The sequence below is a fragment of the Panthera leo genome, chromosome D2 (assembly GCF_018350215.1).
Source record: "Panthera leo isolate Ple1 chromosome D2, P.leo_Ple1_pat1.1, whole genome shotgun sequence".
NCBI lineage: Eukaryota > Metazoa > Chordata > Mammalia > Carnivora > Felidae > Panthera > Panthera leo.
Window position 1 is genome coordinate 46,482,628 of NC_056689.1, and position 17,791 is coordinate 46,500,418.

General features: G+C 46.6%; 1 protein-coding gene across 1 annotated transcript in view; it reads right to left on the reverse strand.

The window, feature by feature from the left end:
• VSTM4 (V-set and transmembrane domain containing 4) overlaps positions 1-17,791 on the reverse strand; it is a 97,464-nt gene that overhangs the window by 41,707 nt on the left and 37,966 nt on the right. The window contains exons 4-5 of the mRNA XM_042908892.1: positions 14,987-15,094; positions 8,466-8,499 (exon numbers count right to left, since the gene is read on the reverse strand). Coding sequence (XP_042764826.1) covers positions 8,466-8,499; positions 14,987-15,094 — 142 coding nt within the window. The remainder of the gene's footprint in view (positions 1-8,465; positions 8,500-14,986; positions 15,095-17,791) is intronic.

A 17,791-nucleotide genomic window follows, 5' to 3' on the forward strand; every position in this document is an offset into this window, starting at 1 on the left:
CCAGAGGATCACGAGCTCCTTGCCAAGCAGCTCTGTGCTCCTTTTTCCAAGATTTCATGCAGCCCACCCGTCACCCCCTAACCCTGTACCCCGCAGCTTCAAGTGTAGAATCTTGAAGGAGGAACACTGATCTCGACAACTATGGCGGCCACTCACTGTCATTATCAGTTACAGTCAATTATATCTCAATAAGCTGGGGGAGGGGGGAGGAGCACAATTACAGCCCCCCTCCTCAGGTTGGCTGCCACTGAGAAAGGCCAATGACTCGTGCAAATAGGGCAAATTTCCCAACCTCTCTCTCTAGGCTTTGGAGCGTGCTTTGTGGGTTTCCCATGCCACTGGACTACTCAAGGTTAATGGCCACCGCATGCCGGGAGCTGCTCAAAGCTGCAGAACTCCACTCTCAAGATGGACAAAGGGTACCACCCGCTCACGGTGACTCCCTTGAAATGACTCTTTTTTATATGACATGCCAAGAACATAAAACCATACGTAGTACACAATGAGCGTTTAATGGGCTTCACCTACTGCATTATCTTACCAGTATTATTACCATCATTATTATGGAATCTCTCTCAGAGTCCTTGAAGAGGGGGCCAGACATGACAGAGTTCTCTGTAACCTGAGCCAGAACCGGTGCACCTAGAAAAGAGCGGCAGACCCTTGGCGGTCACGGTGTATTCTTCTCTGCTGCTTCTACCCTACGGGGTTTTTGCATGCACGTTCCAAGTAGCATCAGAATAAAGCTGCTCCCTTGTGAGGGAGCTGCCAAAGCGCCTCCCTGTCCACAGCCTCCATGGCCTTTTATCATAAATGGCTTACACAACCTGAGAGGTTCTGCTGGGGCCCCGTTGTTAAAGCTCTCCGTTGCAGTCCCTGCCGGCTTTGTGAAGCCTGCACGGAAGCTTTGCCAGGCCACTGGTCTTGTTTGTGAATTTAAGATCTATGAATACGAACTGGTAAGATCATGCCTCATTAATATTTAGTGGTTCCATGCAGTGTTCTCGTCTTGGGTCATAAGAAAAATGGCAGAGAGGTCACTGGGGTTACATGCCCTGCATCTATTGCCCGCACCACTGAGGGTATGTGTTTGCGTGGGATTGGCCCCACCCATCCTCTGGCCACCATGCTCGGTTCAGGCCGGTCCCCTACCACCAGGGTGCGGTTGTATTTGCTGGTCAGGAAGTGAGACAATTCCTTCATTAGGCCAGGTGGCAAAGCACCTGCTCCCACCTTTCTCTTCCCAAGGGGAGCCAGCCTGGCCTGGGGATACGCTAATCCTTGAGGCAGCACTGCCCGGAGACAGGCTGGGAATAGACGCCATCACCCCAACAACACTGTGTCTCCCAGACCGAGCTTCCCTGGGGCCCAACCACTGCAGCAGCCCTAGTCAGATGAGCCGGCCAAGTCCCTTCCTAGGTAACACCATCTGTGCTAGCTTCCTGTCACCTGGAATCAGAAGCTTCGTAAATAGTACAGAGGGCTAGCTATTTATCTAATAGTTGGCAGTTTTATTCCTGTTCTTAGTCTGGGGAGACTAATTTGTGCCTTGCAGGGTTTTATGAAGATTAGAAATAAATCCCATAAAGTGTTCACAAGTGGAGGTACACGGGCACGCCGTGAGTAATTATGAGGAATTAGCCCACAGCCACTGCTATCTCACTGAATCCTCATGACCCTGAGCAAGAAGGACAAAAGCAAATTTGCACCCATTTTGTGGAGGGTGAAAAATTCTCGAGTGGCCCAAGGTCAAGCTGCTGGGTGGCATGGCTCCAGCTAACACCAAATCCAGGTGGGGTTTTTTTTTTTTTAAATGTTTATTCATTTTTGAAAGAGTGAGCCTGAGATGGGGAGGGGCACATAGAAAGGGGGACAGAGGATCCAAAGCAGGCTCTGAGCTGACAGCAGTGAGCCCGATGCGGGGCTCGAACTCACGAACCGTGAGATCATGACCTGAGCCAAAGTCGGTCGCTCAATCGACGGAGCCACCCAGGCGCCCCTGGGCGGAATGTTTTTTACATGATGCCAGGAATAACCACCAGGCTCCATCTCACAGGTCGGTCCTCCTCATGCCTTCCTCTGCCTGGGGACTAGGGAGGGACACCGAGCCTGAGAGCTGGGGTGGGGTGAGGATAAGAGGCACAGCAAGGATGTCAGGGATACAGGACGGGGGCCAGGAGCCACACGGCCGCATCTGCTATCCCGGCCCTCGCCACCTTGCTTGCTCAGGTGAACGTGGCCAGAGGGGAGGCATTCGGCACACGGGTGGGCTAAAACCCAAGCAAAGAACAATAATGGCTGGCGCATCTGCAAATCGATGACTATGACCAGAGCACACTGGCTTCTCAAAGTCAGGGGGACACAGGGCAGCCACCGCCCTCCCCGGCATCTGTGGCTACACCCTTCCCACTCTGCTTCCACTGCCCTGACTCTCTCTAGTGTCTCCTCCTCGTTCACCTGTGTGCATGCCAACCCCGAAGTGCTCACAACCATGTCCGAGCTTCCTGGTGTGTCTGGGACAGTGCATTAGTCCTGGAGCCAGGTGGCCCCGGGCTGGCATCCTCGCGTCTCCACCTCTGCCTGGCAGAGACCTCACCATGAGCCACACTCTTCATGTCAGTTTTCATCTGGAGAATGGGACCATCACACCACCCACTCTTGGGGTTGTGGTGAGGAATGAAGACGATGGTATGTGTCGATGCTTAGCCCTGTGCCCATCCCCTGGCATCTGGCCCTGCCACCCCCTCCAGCCTCTCCTCCCTGCTGCTCTGCCCTGCACCTGCAAGGCTCCTCACCCTCATGGACCAAGTGACCTCATCCTCCCAGCCTCTCACCCACTCTCCCTCCCCACTTCTGCGTGCTGCCTCCCCCCCCCCCGCCCCCGCCCAACCCTTTTCTGAAACACTCTTCCTCCTCCTTCAATACTTGGCGTGAATTTCACCTCCAGGAAGCTTTCCCTACCAACCACAGAGCCCTGGGACGGGGTTAGGAGCGGCTTATCTGGGTGCCCGTGACAGCTTGGTGGGCACCACCTGCGTGCTGCCACGGTTTTGTTTCTCTAGGTCTCCCATTTGATGTGGCACTCAAGGGCATGGGCTGTGCGCTATTTCATCCTTGCCCTACGGGCCTTACAAGAAATCCCTTACAGAAGAATCACCCAAGTGTGACTGAATAATAACAAAAGCCAGTTGCATAGAGCTCACCATTTACCAGGACGGTCGGAAGCACTTCACACAGACTAACTCATCGAATCCTGCCAACAACACTATGCACCAGCTTTGTCCCCCCACCCCCCCTTTCATCAGAGAGGTGGCAAAGCTGGCCAAAGGCACACAGCAATCAGCGGCAGAGCCCGGATTTGAACCGAGGCAGCCTGGCCCCAGAATCTTTCAGCATCACAGAAGATTACCTTTCACAGAAGAAACAAATTCCATAATCCTACCACTATTCAGTATTATGGAAATGAAGCGAGTAGTTACACATCTAAGTTCAGAGCCGGTATCTTTAGATTCCCTTTGAAATCACCTCTGCCTTCACACTAAGGTTCTGAACCAGTCAATTATTAATTAAATCCCATACTTCGACTGTCAGGGTATGTTTTAAAAAAAAAAAAAAAATCTCTGATGGTTCAGAAAAAACTGAAAAGTGCTTTAAACAAAGCTCACAAACCAGAGTAATGCTATGCCTGTAACTTATCCAGCATATAAATAGTCTGTGCCCCTGTTCATCCATGAGAGAGCACACACACCAGAGAACATGAAGAAAGCCTGGATATCTTCCGTCGGTACTGCTGTTGGCACAGGGAACATAATGTGCACTTCAATTTCTCCCATCTGCAAATACTTTGTTATCTCAAACCCGTAAGAAGAGGTCAAACAACAGATCAGGAAATCTACTGTCTGGGAACTGCCTTTTTGGTGCCCACGGCCATCCTCTTGGCAACTTTTCTTAAACTTGACCTACAGGAAAGAAGGCATCTGCATCCGTGGACAAGGTGTCATGGTGTGGGGCTCTATGCAATTGGTGGCATTTCATTTCAAATCTGCCTTTCCGGGACCTTTGGGGGCAGTATCATGCTCACTCCTCGAGCTGCTTTTAGGGAGCTGAAAAATCTTGCAGAACCCTGAGATGCTCCGGCCCAGCTTTCTGTTCCAGGAGAGCACTTAGCCATGGGAAGGAAACAGTTTCCCAACCCCCAAATCAGGGCCACCCCCTCCCAGGGGATAGCAACTTCCGACTTTGGGGATGACACATATTCAAAATGAGACGCGCTTTCCTTCAGTGTGAACTTCTCGCAATAATCGCAATAAGTCATGGAATCCCTTAGAGCCTCCAGGTCTGTCCCAGTCACTTGGTAGGCCCTCCTCTTGGTGACCGCAGCCACAGTGCCAGCATGTGGCCTCTTCCTGAGGGTCCCTCCCCTGCCTAAGGGTTTCCGTTCCTGGCATCCTGCCCTGGTCCTGTGCTCTCTGCCCATTCTCCCTTAGGAGGAAGTGGTCAGAGGACAGAGAAGGACATTTATCCCAATAATAGCTTGAGACTCCAGGGGCCCAGCTGACCACTGCCATTGCACGGATGGAGCTGGGGTCGGGAGGCCCCAACACGACAGGGACAGAAGGAGCCTCTGTGTGGGCTGCAGAGGCAGAGCACAATTCAGGCCAAAACCAGTTGAAAGGCAAGGGACTGACCAGTTCACTAGCAAGGAATCTGGGCTGCACTGAGTCAAATCAGCCTGAGGTCCTAATCGGGAAGATGAATACAAGTCGGTGGGGCACCCCTACATGGTCCTGGCGTGCAGTGGAGTAAAGACAGGCTCTCCAGAGGTAGATCTGTGGCTGGCCCGACAGGAGACATGCCCATGGAGAGAGCTTAACTCAGGCACTCACAGATTCACAGACAGCACCAGCTGGTAGAGGAGCGGCATCTGAATGGGACTCTGTGGTCATCACTGACCTCTGGTAGGTATCCCACGGCCGGGGGTGACCAAACTCTAAGGCCAACCAGACTAGGGTGACACCCTTACTATATGTCTAGCCTTGGTACCAGCTCAGAGTAGGAGCATGTCTTACCCCTATTACCAAAGAGAGAGGAAGGGAGGGGCCCAAATGGCACTCCTTGTTAGCAAGGCAAGGGACACAGTAGATCACAGCAGGCAAATCCTGAGAAGCACCGGCAGGCTGGCTCCTCACAAACTCTGGGCTCCCCAGCCATAACCTCCCCCCATATCTGAAATGCCAGTCCTTAGGGCTCTTGGGGGGGGGGCACATACTTTTAAGAAGAAACAAATACTTTTATCGAGGCATAATTTACTCCCCATGAAAGTCATTGATCTCAAGTGTAGGACTCAACCATCACTATACTACAGTCTTGGAACATTTCTATTACCCCCCAAATTTCCCTCTTGCTCATTTATAGTTAATTCCTATGCCCACTCTCAGCCCTAAGCAACTATTTTCAGTTCCTATAAATTTCTCCTTTTCTGGACATTTCAGATAATTGGTATCATGCAATACATATTTTTTCCATCTGGTTTAGTTCACTTAGCATAATGTTTCTGAAGTTCATCCATGTGCAGAATGTATCAGCAGTTTGTCCCTTTTTATTACCGCATTGTATTTCATCAAACAGATTACTAAATGTTGTTTATCCATTCATCAATTGATGGCTACATTCAGATTGTTTTCATCTCCTGGTTATTATGAGCAAAGCTGCCGTGAACAACTGCATGGATGTCTTTGTGTGGACATACACTTTCATTTCTCTTGGGCAGATACCTACGAGTAAAATCTCTGGGTAATCATATGGTAAGTTTATGTTGAATGTTTTAAGAAACTACCAAATTGATTTCCAAAGCAGCTACACCATTTTACATTCCCACCTGCAATGAACAGAGTTCCAGTTTCTCCACATCCTCACCAATACTTGACATCATTGTCTTTTTACAACCATTGTGGTTGTATTTGTACCACTTAATGACCAATGAAACGGAATATATTTTTGTGAATTTGTTAGCCATTTAATATACCTTCTTCAGGAAAATATCTATTCAAATCTCTTTTCTTTGGTCCATTTTTGTGTTATTTGTCATCTTATTATTGAGTTGTAAGAGTTCCTTATATATTTTATCCCAGCATTATTTGTTGAAAAGACTGCTTTCTCAAACTTTTTGAAATAATTTGTGAAGGATTAGTATTATTTTTTCTTTCAATTCTCGATATATTTCACCAATAAAGCAACATGGGCCTGGGCTTTTCTTGTTGGAAAGATTTTAGCTAACAATTCAATTTCTTGATTTATTATAGGTTTATTCAGATTATAGCTGTCTTTTTAAATCAATTTAGATCATTTGTGTCTTTCTAAGAGTTTTTCTATTTCATCTATGTTGTCTTATTTTTTAGAATAAAAGTGTTCATAATATTTTCTTATAATGCTGTTAACTTTTGAGTCTGTAGTGATTCCCTTTTTTCTTCCTGATTTGGTAATTGGCTTTTTCTTTTTTATTTTCATGTACAGTCTAACTTAAGATTTGTCAATTCTATTGATCTTTTCCAAGAACCAACTTTTGGTTTTATTGATTTTTTTCTGTGTGTGTGTGTGTGTGTGTGTGTGTGTTTTCCCTGTCATCAATTTCTGCTCTAATCTTTATTATATCCTTTCTTCTGCTTACAATGGATTTCACTTGCTCTTCTTTTTCTAGTTACTTATGGTGAAAGCTTAGGATATTGATCTGAGATCTTTCTTCTTGTCTAATACAGGCATTTAAAGCCATAATTCTTTCTCTAAGCACTGCTTTAGCAGCGTATCTTGTAAGTTTTCATGTGTTTTGTTTTCATTTCTTTTCAATTCAAAATATTTTCTAATTTTCTCTTATAATTTCTTCTTCATATTATTTAGAAGTGTGTTAAATTTCAGAACATTTGGGATTCTCCCAGGTTTCCTTCTGTCATTAATTTGTATTTAATTCTTTTGCTTAGAGAACAAACTTTGTATGATTTCTTACATACATAAACTTTTTAAGTTTATACAAATCTGTTTTCTGGCCTCGCATCTGGTCTATCCTGGAGGATACTCCCAGTGCACTTGAAAGGTGTGGTAGGTGGTCATTGGGTAGAGTATTCCTACTCTATGTGTCAGGTCAAATTGCTTGATCTTCTGTGCCCTTGAATTTCTGTCAAGGGCAATTGATAGGTATTCTATCAATTATTGAGAGTGGATCTTGAAATATCCAGCTCTTATTCTAGAATCATCAATTTCATCTTTCAATTTTCTATTTTTCTTCATGTGTGTTGAGGCTCCGTTGTTAGGCCCATATACATTTATATGTGTTGTATCTTCCTGGTGTATTGTTCTTTCATAATTCGAAATTTCCTTCTTGGTCTCCAGTAATATTTCTTGCCTTAAATTATGTCTCATCTGCTATTAATTTAACTACCATCCCTCTTATTGTTACTATTTGCATGGTATTTTTCTCTTCTTTTGGGTGTTCTCCATTCTCCACTGCACATGCACGTTGCCTCAGCCAGAAACACACTTGCCCCAAATGTGACCAAAAGTTCAGGCTAGTCAAGTCATTGGACCTCCCTGCTCGATACCCCTAAGAAGGTCACCTCCACCGACAATGCTGCTGAACGTGAGCATTGCACACTGCTCCAAGTCACATGATCCCCCTTCTACCACAACAGAGCTGCTGGTGGTCCTTATGCCTTCCACGGATTCAGATGGAAAATGCACCGTCATTCAAATTTGTGTTTGCACAAATGTAGGTCATGCATGGTTTCTCTCTGATTCTTTTTAGCATTTTTTTCTTTGTCTTTGGCTCTCATAATTTTTTTTTTTTCTTACCACCTTTGAGTCCTCCTTTGGTTGTCTCTGATATTATTTTCAGGGTTTATGGTTGTGCTTCGCAGGGAAGAGCAGGGAGAAACTGACCTATGCCATTGTGTGTAGACCAGAAGTGTCAACTTTCTAAACAGTATGAGTTTGCAATATCTACTATAACCGTTATGTTTCCTGTGAGGTGTGTTCCACGAGCTAGAAAGCTAGCATCTTACCACATATATTACTAATGGCCACATTCTGCAGAGTGGGGCATAGGACAAGCAGACATTGGTGAAAGGGAATTAGGAGTATTTGTGGTCAGAAGGCATCAAAGTGGTTCAGTCCAAGCTGCTAGCCTCTTCCTAAACAGGGGACACGGTTCTCCAAAAGCAGGCGTCAAGCCTCCTCCAGCATGTATGTTGAACCAGCATGAGCCATATTTTCTTTGGACCCTCTGGGGGTGATAACCAGAGCATGGAATCTAGACACATGCAAGGGCATGAAGGACACACATTTTGAGGCCAACGTGCAGACCAACATGCAGACCCCCTAGGTAAAGATACATATTTAACCAATTTCTTGGTAATATCGATAGAAAGTAAACTGTCAAAGAGTTTCATTTGAAGAAAGAAAGAAAATATTCCTACCTGTTCTGAGGACATTTCACCAAATAATGTCTCACTGTTAAAAAAAAAAAAAATAGAAGATGGTAAGTAAATGTTACTTTAGATATAGAAGCTCCAGGAATCACCAGGAAATGCAGGTGCCCAAATGTTGCCCAGATGTTGATACAAGTCACCTCTTGGGGCTTTCATACTTCTCTTTGGATGATTACAGCAGAACTATAGTAGGGACACTACAGTGACTTGATAATGTTACGCTCCTGGATTGAGCCAGGCATGAAGCCATATACCCCAGACCTCCTAGTTTGTTAACCCAAAACATTCTTTTTTTTTTTTTTTGCCAAGCTAGGTTGAGGTGGGTTCTAACCTGAAAGGTCCTAGAGTAACAGAGTCACCCAACTTCAAAGTTTTACCTCAGTCATGAGAAAGCCTTTTGGGGAAACCTGTTTCCACTTAGGTGCTCCTCTCTGTAAAATGGGTTTTCATTCTCTGATCAGTGCTTTTCCAGGACTAAGTGGGGGTCCTTGGAAAAACAGTCTTAGAGCAAGACATCCTCCACAGTAGGTCTCATTGAGAAAAAAAAACAGATTTTAGCTGCAGAAGAAATATAAGAATACTCAGGAAGTTATCCAAATAAGTCTCCAATCTATGCTCACAACTGAGTTCATCTCAAGCAGAAGTAAAGCCATAGGCCCTGGAGTTGGGTGTGGATCATTACACCAATGGCTCCATGAATCATACCTCCCTGTATCTAACTATACATTCCTGTGAAAGTCCCTCCCACGCTGACCCAGGGCTTGGCCACCAGATGTGCTTTGGCCAATGAAACAATAACGAATATGTCACAAGCAAAGGCATAAAAGGCCCTTGTGCCCTGATATTTGCTCACTTTCTCTCTCTTGTCATAGGAAACTCTTCTGCGACCACGTAAAGAAGCCTGGCTGGCCTACTAGAAGATGAAACCACATGGAACAGACACAAGTCCCCCCAGCTGATGCCCCAAAGCAGCCAGGCCCCAGCTCATCCACCAGAAGACCGCAGCTTCAGGAGCGACTCCAGCCAAGACCAGAAGAACTGCTCAGCTAAGCCCAGCCCAAAGTGCTGACCTATGGAATTGTCAGCAAATAAAATCATTGATGTTTTAAGCTATGACACTTTGGCGTGATCTGTCCTGCAGGTGACCAGGGCAGGTTCCAGACCAGCATGACAGAATCTCAACGTTAGAGAGGGCTCTTTAGGTTCACCTGTTCCAACCCCTTATTAGTACGTACATTCCTTCTGCATTCTGTTTACTGAGCACCTGCTCTGTGCGGGATAACTTCCAGATGCAGCAATAATAAAACCACGGTTGGTAGTTACCGAACAATTCATATATTCCTGGAATTACTCTAGATGTATTAAATAGATCAGTGATCATTAGTCTGGGATCTGCACACCATTGGGCACTCTTAGGAAAGGCAGTTTTGAGGACAGCAGTTTCTAGATCCTCACCTACCATGGTATTCTTTCCTCAGAATTCATTCTCCTGAAACATGCCTGAGTTCTGGCTGTATTCCTTTCCCTCCCTCCTCATCACATCATCCTTTCTCTGCACAAAATTGAACGCATGCCTCTCACCCATCCTGGCTTGTACTATGGAGACTTGTCCTAAGGGTAAATAGTAGGCATCAAACAAGAAATGATTTGAAACCTTGGTGCCGGTGTTGAGAAAGCGAATGACCAATGGCTGGGCATCTAAACCTTTCACCAGCAGAGAAGTTTCCAATACTTTGCTTTCAGCAAGGATTAAATAATAACCTAACCCAGTTGTCAGCTGGGAGAGTATTAAAAATCATTTTCAATGACTGATCACTATGTGACTTCGGACATGTAACTCCATAGTACACAAAGTACTGAATAGTATAAGAAAACTTCATCCATTCCTGCCTCTTTTTATGCGGAATGAAGTATTTCAGGGTTAGCATCTATGTAAAAAGTAGGAATAGATTTGGTGCTGAATTCTATTACTAAGCAAATTCATACAAGGGTATATGAAGTAAACTACAAATCTACTTCAATAAAAATACATTTCCAATGAAATGTTCTCCGTATGGTTATTATCAAAATTGATAATATCATCATGGAGTTTTGATTCTTTATACCCGTTTTCTAGATCTCATTAATTATGTAATATTGGTAACTCAACACAAAAACAATTAAAACCTAGAAACTTATGGAATAAGGAAATTTTAAAATCCTTAATTAAAATCTTTATACACATTATTTTTACGGAGAAGTATGAACAAAAACAACTGTAATAAAGTGGGATAAAATCTTGTGGTGGAAGTGGCTTGACGATAAAAGTTCAAGGAGAAAAAGGAACAATATACAATTTCCAACAGTTTCTTTTTTTTAAGTGTATTTATTTGTGTGGAAAGAGACAGAGAAGCATGAGTGGGGTAGGGGCAGAGACAGAGGGAGAGAGAGAGAGAATCTCAAGCAGGCTCTGTGTTGCTAGTTCAGAGCCTGATGCAGGGCTATCTAGCAAGATATCTCGCTATCTATCTGGCAAGCTCTAGGAAGCCCTGTTCCAGGGCTAGAGTTCCAGCATATCACCAAGAACAGAGATATCACAAAGAGCAGAGACCAAGATATCACAAAGAGCAGAGACAATAGGGTTAAGCCCCTCTCTTTCCATCTGGGTCTAGTGAGCCTTCAAAACTGTCCTTTTAAGGGGCACTTGGGTGGCTCGGTCCATGAAGCATCCAACTTCGGCTCAGGTCACGATCTCAGGGTTTGTAAGTTCAAACCCCGCATCAGGATCTCTGCTGTCACTGCAGAGCTTGCTTCGGATCCTCTGTCCTCCTTTCTCTCTGCTCCTCCCCTGCTCACGTTCTCTCTTTCTCTCCCCAAAATGAAATGAACATTTTTTAAAAACTGCCCTTTTGAAAGCTCAGACAGAGAAGGTTGGGGGATTGTTGGGGCCACCTCAAAGCAGCGAGTCTGGATTAATTCCTGAACAAGTAAAGGCCATTCAAAACCAGTGTGCTTGAGGAACCATTAGAATAACTCAGGGCTTGGTCTTGAGCCATCAGGATTGGTGCTTTCCAGAGTGAGTCAAAGCTGCAGAGGCCCTGGGATGAAGTTCCAGGTATCCTGGCACTAACAAAGAGCCAGGACGAAGATTCACAACTTGGGAGGAAGTGGAAGGCAAGTAATACATGGGTGCACTTAAGTCCAGCTCATGTGAATAACGAGCACCCCAGGAAAACGAGGCAGCGCAAGGCCGGGGGTGAGGGCAGGGCAGCAGGAAGGCTGAGAGAGAAAGACACTGGCCCTCTGGCCTCCCGGCTTCCGGGATGGGCTCTGTTTATTTCAGGGCCCTCCAGGGGATTTCGTCAGGAGTGGGGACAGCTACTCTGATATCCTCTTTTCAGACAGATCTTGCCAAGGGAGCGGGAGAGCAGGTGCTGGGCTCACCTCTGTTTTGCACATGTATGCGAGCAGCCCATGAACCTGGACACTGTGTGGTTCTCACACAGGCAAGAGAGCTTAGCCTCCCTCCATGAGGCCAGGGTGCAGAATGCCCAACACACACATGGTTGCATAGAAAACGCAGACCATGTCCATATGACAAGGGGGTCTGAGCCTGATTCTATATTTGTGGGTTCAGCAAGCATATCTCATCTATGAATTTCATTTCCAGAGAGTAATGAGATCCTTTTGGAATACTTGTGACAGAAGGGAGGGACAGAGCAGGACAGAGTTCAGAAGAACCGGCTCTAAGGCCTTGCTACTCAAAGTGGTGACACCATCTGGGATCACATTAGAGGTACTGAATCAGAATCTTCATTTGAGCAGGTTTCCCAGGGAACCATCTGCTCCTTAAGGTCTGGGCAGTGCTGCTCTAAGGCTCCGGGGTCCAGCTGAGGGGTAACATTGAGCCCACCACAGTCCTCTGTCCTTGGCTCTACAGTGTGGTGGGGAGGTGCCTGGCTCCTAGGCCACGTGGGGCAGGACCTGCCTGCCAGGGCTACAGAAGGCCAGCTCCCTAGGAGCTGCGGGAGCTATGACTGCTGTTCAGGAAGGACCTTAGCAACAACCACCATGGAAGGCTGAAGGGAAATTCCTTGGCAAGGCTGGCCCCCAGATGGCGAAGGTTTTCTTGAAGACAAATGTGGAAGGCTCGGGATCAGGCTGGACGCGGCCTCTGCCACGCCCTTGTTTCAGACTTTTCAGGCTCCTCAGCTGTGTTCTCTCTCAAACGGTTGCAGTAGGGACTGTCATTCCAGACAGATGGTGAGGATGACAGAAGAGCGTAGAAGAGCCAGTGAGCAACAACATTCTGGCCTGCTGCAGGCGCCCAGGCGAAGCTCTTGGCAGCTCGGTAGGGCTCTCGGACACTGCGTGCAGGTGCACACGAGGCTGTCCGTGCCCGCTCCAGGAGGGACGAGGGCAGTTGGGATCTGGGTCTCTAGCGGCTCTGAGTGAAGCCCGGAGGGTGTGTCTCAGTCTGCCTTGTTGGCCCTGAAGGGGAAGGATGTCTCCTGAACCAACTCCCTTGCTTTGTTTCCCCGATTCTGCCTAAGGCCTAATAGAACCTGCAGCTCAAGGCACACTTCTCTAGCATGCTCCTGAACACGGGCAGAGGTGTCTTTGGAGCAAAACGGGCTTGGAGACTACCCAGGCGGCTTCCGAACTGCAGCAGGTGGGAGCAAAGCAGCTGGGACACAGACACATTTATTCCCCATTTGTTGAGCAGCTGTCACACGCCAAATTCCAAGGAGAAGGGAGGAGGCGAATGGCCCGTGACTCCCGTTGTCTGCAAGGGCGGCGAGCGCACGGTGTGCAACACGTGCCGCAAGCCCGTAAACGTGGGCAAGGTCTCGGAGCCTCGGAGCTGGGGAAAGCCCCGGCTCTGTTGACAGGGCAGGCAGATACCGAGGATGAAGGCAGCTCTTGGGCTCCACAGAGACCGTGTGGAGCACAGTGGGAGCGGCACGAGCTGTGAAGGAGAAAGGTGTGGCCACGGGCCTTGCTCTGTCTCCGGAGCCCAGTGTGCCAAGTGTCTCTGTGTACCTCTCGGGAACTCTTTTGGCCTGGAGGCTGACCTCCAGGCCCTGCCCTCTGGCTTTGGTCCGTGAGACCAAAGCAAAGCAGCAGGGGAGGAGGGAGGGAGAAGGAAGGGCTGAGGAATGCATAGTCCTGGCTCCCTCCCTGTGGCCTCCTGGTTTGGCACCGCGTGGGTCCCTCTTCCGCGGCTCCTGTTGGTGACCCTTCTCCCACAGCTACAGCTCTTGAAAGTTCTGGAATCGTCCTCTCCTTGTCTCCTAACTCTGTGCTGCAAACAGCGTCCTGCAGGCTGGTCCCTGAGTGCACCCCCTCCCTCCCTGGTCCCCTTAGCCCTGCCCACACTTCAGCCTCAGCGGAGAGGCCCTCTGGAAGCAGGGCTCAGTTTCCCTGTTTGGGTGTCCCCTTAGACCGCGGCCACCAAATCTGACACATCCCAGCTTTGTAACCTTGCACTTACGCGTAACCATAATCACAAGTTATCATACACACAGGACACTTACGAGAGTCAGAATGTGTTCAAGTTTTTGTTGTTGTCGTTGAACTTAATCCTCATAATAATCCTAAGAGCCTGGCACCCTACTGCATTCCCATTACTTAGATGGGAAAGGTGAGGTAGAGCGGGTAAGTCATCAGCTGGTACGTGAAGAGTTGCCATCTGAACCAGAGCCAGCCTAATTCCAGAGCCCAGCTATCACCCACATCATCTCTGGGAGCTACAGCGTCCGCACCCGTTTCGGGAATCCGCAAGGGGGTGCAGCCCGGAGGGTGTTTCAGAGGAAATGTACAGGATCTGGTGGAAATGTGACATTGAGGCTTGGTGAGAGGTGGGGACTGAAGAGGGAAAGCAGGCAGCCTTCATAGAAAGAGAAGAATCAGCGTTCCCAGAACTGGAATCATTAAGAGAGAAAATGCAGAGCAAGAAGGGGCTGAGGACACATTCCGGGCATCAGGGATGCCAACAGGAAAGGAGATGGAAGGAAGTGAACACTCAGGCTGGGCGGAGCCTTCCTAACCCCACCTGCCGGCCAGGCACAGCGCCAGTACTGTGAATAATAACACTCACAACAGTGTGCTAACTGAGGAAGGCAGTGTCTGCCCCATTTCATTTCGCAGATGAGGAAACTGAAGCTCAGGGCAGTTCAGGAATACATCTAAAACCGGTCTTCTGTGGCAGAGCCGGGATCAAACCCAGGTTCATCTGACTCCATAGCCCCTTCTGGGAGAATGAGAGGAGTAAGGGCCACCCCCCCCCCCCCAGAAACCGCGGGAGGAAGGGACCTGAGAAAAAGAGGAATTTAAATGTGGTCACAGTTGATTTTAGCAGAGTTTCAGGGAGACACAGCTCCTCACTCGCTGTACTCACCAGTCACAGGTAAATAATCCCTGACTCACGATGCATTTTTCAAACAAGGTTATACTTTGCCCAGCGTCTTCCGCCTGTCTGTGGTTTGGTAGTGCTCCCATTCCAGACATGACCTTATCTATCTGCTTACCTCTGGATTTCCTCTTGCTAAACACAGACTGCCAGATGATGGTCAGGGTGAAGAGTAGGACGCTGAGAATCCCCACACAGCACACGAGCACGGCGTATATGTAGATATCTGAGGGCAAGGACACAGCGGAGCATTGTCAGGACGAGCCAGGTCAGAGGAGATGCACCAAGTAAGATACACTTCGTACGTTACCAAAAATCAACTCAAAATGAACCACAAGCCTAAACAGAAAATATGAACTAGAAAACTTTGGGGAAGAACACAGAGGAGAAAAATCTTTGGGATCTAGGACTAAGCAGAGAATTTTTAGACTTGACATGGAGAACATTATCTATATAAGGAAAACGTGATAAATTTGATTTCATCAAAATTAAAAACTTTTGCCCTGTAAACAACCATATGAGGAGGATGAAAAGACAAAACTACAGACTGGGAGGAAATATTTGCAAACTGTACAACCAACAAAGGATTAGTATGTAGACGATAAAGAACTCTCAGAACTCAACAACAAAAAATAAACAAACAATCCTACTAGAAAACGAGCAGAAATGTACAGAGACATTTCACCAAAGAGAATATATGGTGGTAAATAACTTCATGAGAAGACGTTCAACTTCCTTCGCCATTAGACAAATGCAAATTTAAATCGCAGCGAACTATCTCGCACACCTATCAGAACGACTAAAATAAAAAGCAGTGACAATACCAAATGCTAGCAAGGATATGAATAAACTGGGTCACTCAACAATATTGCTGGTGAGAATGTGAAGTGGTACAGCCACCCTGGAAAATAGTTTGGCAGTTTCTTAAAAGATACATCTACAAATGCCCTTCACCTCAGCAATTGCACTCTGGGAAAATGAAAACTTAAGTTCACACAAGAACCTGGACATGTATGTTTATAGCAGCTTTATTTACAATAGCCCAAAACTGGAAACTGCCCAGATGTCCCCCAGTGGGTGAATGGTTCAACAAACTGGAGTCTATCCACCACCACCACCACCACCACCACCCCCCCCCAGCTACTACTCAGTGATAAAGCAACAAACTATTGACAAATCTAGCAATCTGGAACCTCCAAAGAATTATGCTGAGTGAGGGAAAAAAATCCCAAAAGGTTACATACTGTGTGATTGTATTTATATAATATTCTTTATTTTTTTAATTTTTTTTAACATTTATTTATTTTTGAGACAGAGAGAGACAGAGCATGAACAGGGGAGGGGTAGAGAGAGAGGGAGACACAGAATCTGAAACAGGCTCCAGGCTCTGAGCTGTCAGCACAGAGCCCGACGCGGGGCTCAAATTCACGGACCGCGAGATCATGACCTGAGGTGAAGTCGGCCGCTTAACCGACTGAGCCACCCAGGCGCCCCTATATAATATTCTTGAAATGACAAAATTATAGAAATGGAGAACAGATTAGTGATTGCCAGAGGTCAAGGAGGGAGTAGTTGATGGGAAGCTATCAGCTGACGGGAGTTGATGGGTTTGGCTATAAGAAACCCTTGTGGAGATGGGAATTTCTGTATCTTGGCTGTATCAATGTCAATATCCTGGTTGCCATATTGTACTGTAGTTTTGCAAGATGTTATAATCGGGAGAAATTGGGTTAAGGGTACAAACTGATACAAGGGATCTCTATCACTTCTTAGAAATACATATTAATCTACAATTACCTCAAGATAATTTTTTTGAAGTTAAACCGTGATCATATATGTCTCAGTCAATCTGCTATAACAAAACACAATAGACTGGGTGGCTTAGAAATAAACATTTACTTGTCACAAGAGCAAGGCACTGGTAGAATTGGTATCTGGTAAGAACTCTTCCTAGTTTGGAGATGTTTTCTCTTAATAGCCTCACATGGCAGAGAACAAAGAGAGAGCAAGCAGGCTCTTACGGGGGTCTCTTCTTATAAGGACACTAATCCTATTGGTGAGGGCTCCACTCTCATGATGTAATCACTTCCCACAGGCCCCACCTCCTAACACCATCATATTAGGAGCTAGGATTTCAACACATGAATTTGGGGGAACACCAATATTGAGCCCATAACAACGTTCATCCGTTTCTTAAACTCCAGTAATCAACTTTAACACCAATCTGATTGAGAAAATGCCAACTGCTCAGAAAGTGAAAGGTGGGGGAGAGCACCTGGGGGGTTCAGTCGGTTAAGGGTCCAACTCTTGATTTGAGCTCAGGTCATGATCTCGGGTTCAAGCCCCACTTTGGGCTCTGTGCTGAGAGTGCAGAGCCTGCTTGGGATTCTTTTATTCCCCCTCTCTCTCAGCCTCTCCCCAACTTGTACTGTCTCTGTCTCTCTCTCTCAAAATAAATAAATCAACTAAAAATTTTTTTAAAAAAGAAAGTAAAAGAGAATCTGAAAGCATTCCTTTAACCTTCTATGTAGCAAAAAGCTACAGATGTTTGAATTTAGCAACAATATTTCTCTGCTGACAAATTTCTTTAGCCAACAGACATTTACAACGTAGCTACCAGCCACGTTCAGCACTCTCCTAAGTGTAAGAAATAGAACAATGGAGATTTAAAAGCCTCATCAAGAAATCAGAGAGCTGCATGGTATTTGCACCAATAGGAGAGTGTGCCTAGTACTCGAAACACACAGAAAGAACTCAGCCAACCTGAGGAGGTCACAAGGAGCTTCAAAGAGGGCTGGAGCTCTGTGCTGAGTCCTATCTAAAATAACACAGAAGGGGCGCCTGGGTGGCCCAGTCGATTAAGTGTCTAACTCAGTTTCAGCTCAGGTCATGATCTCACAGTTCATGAGATCGAGCCCCGTGT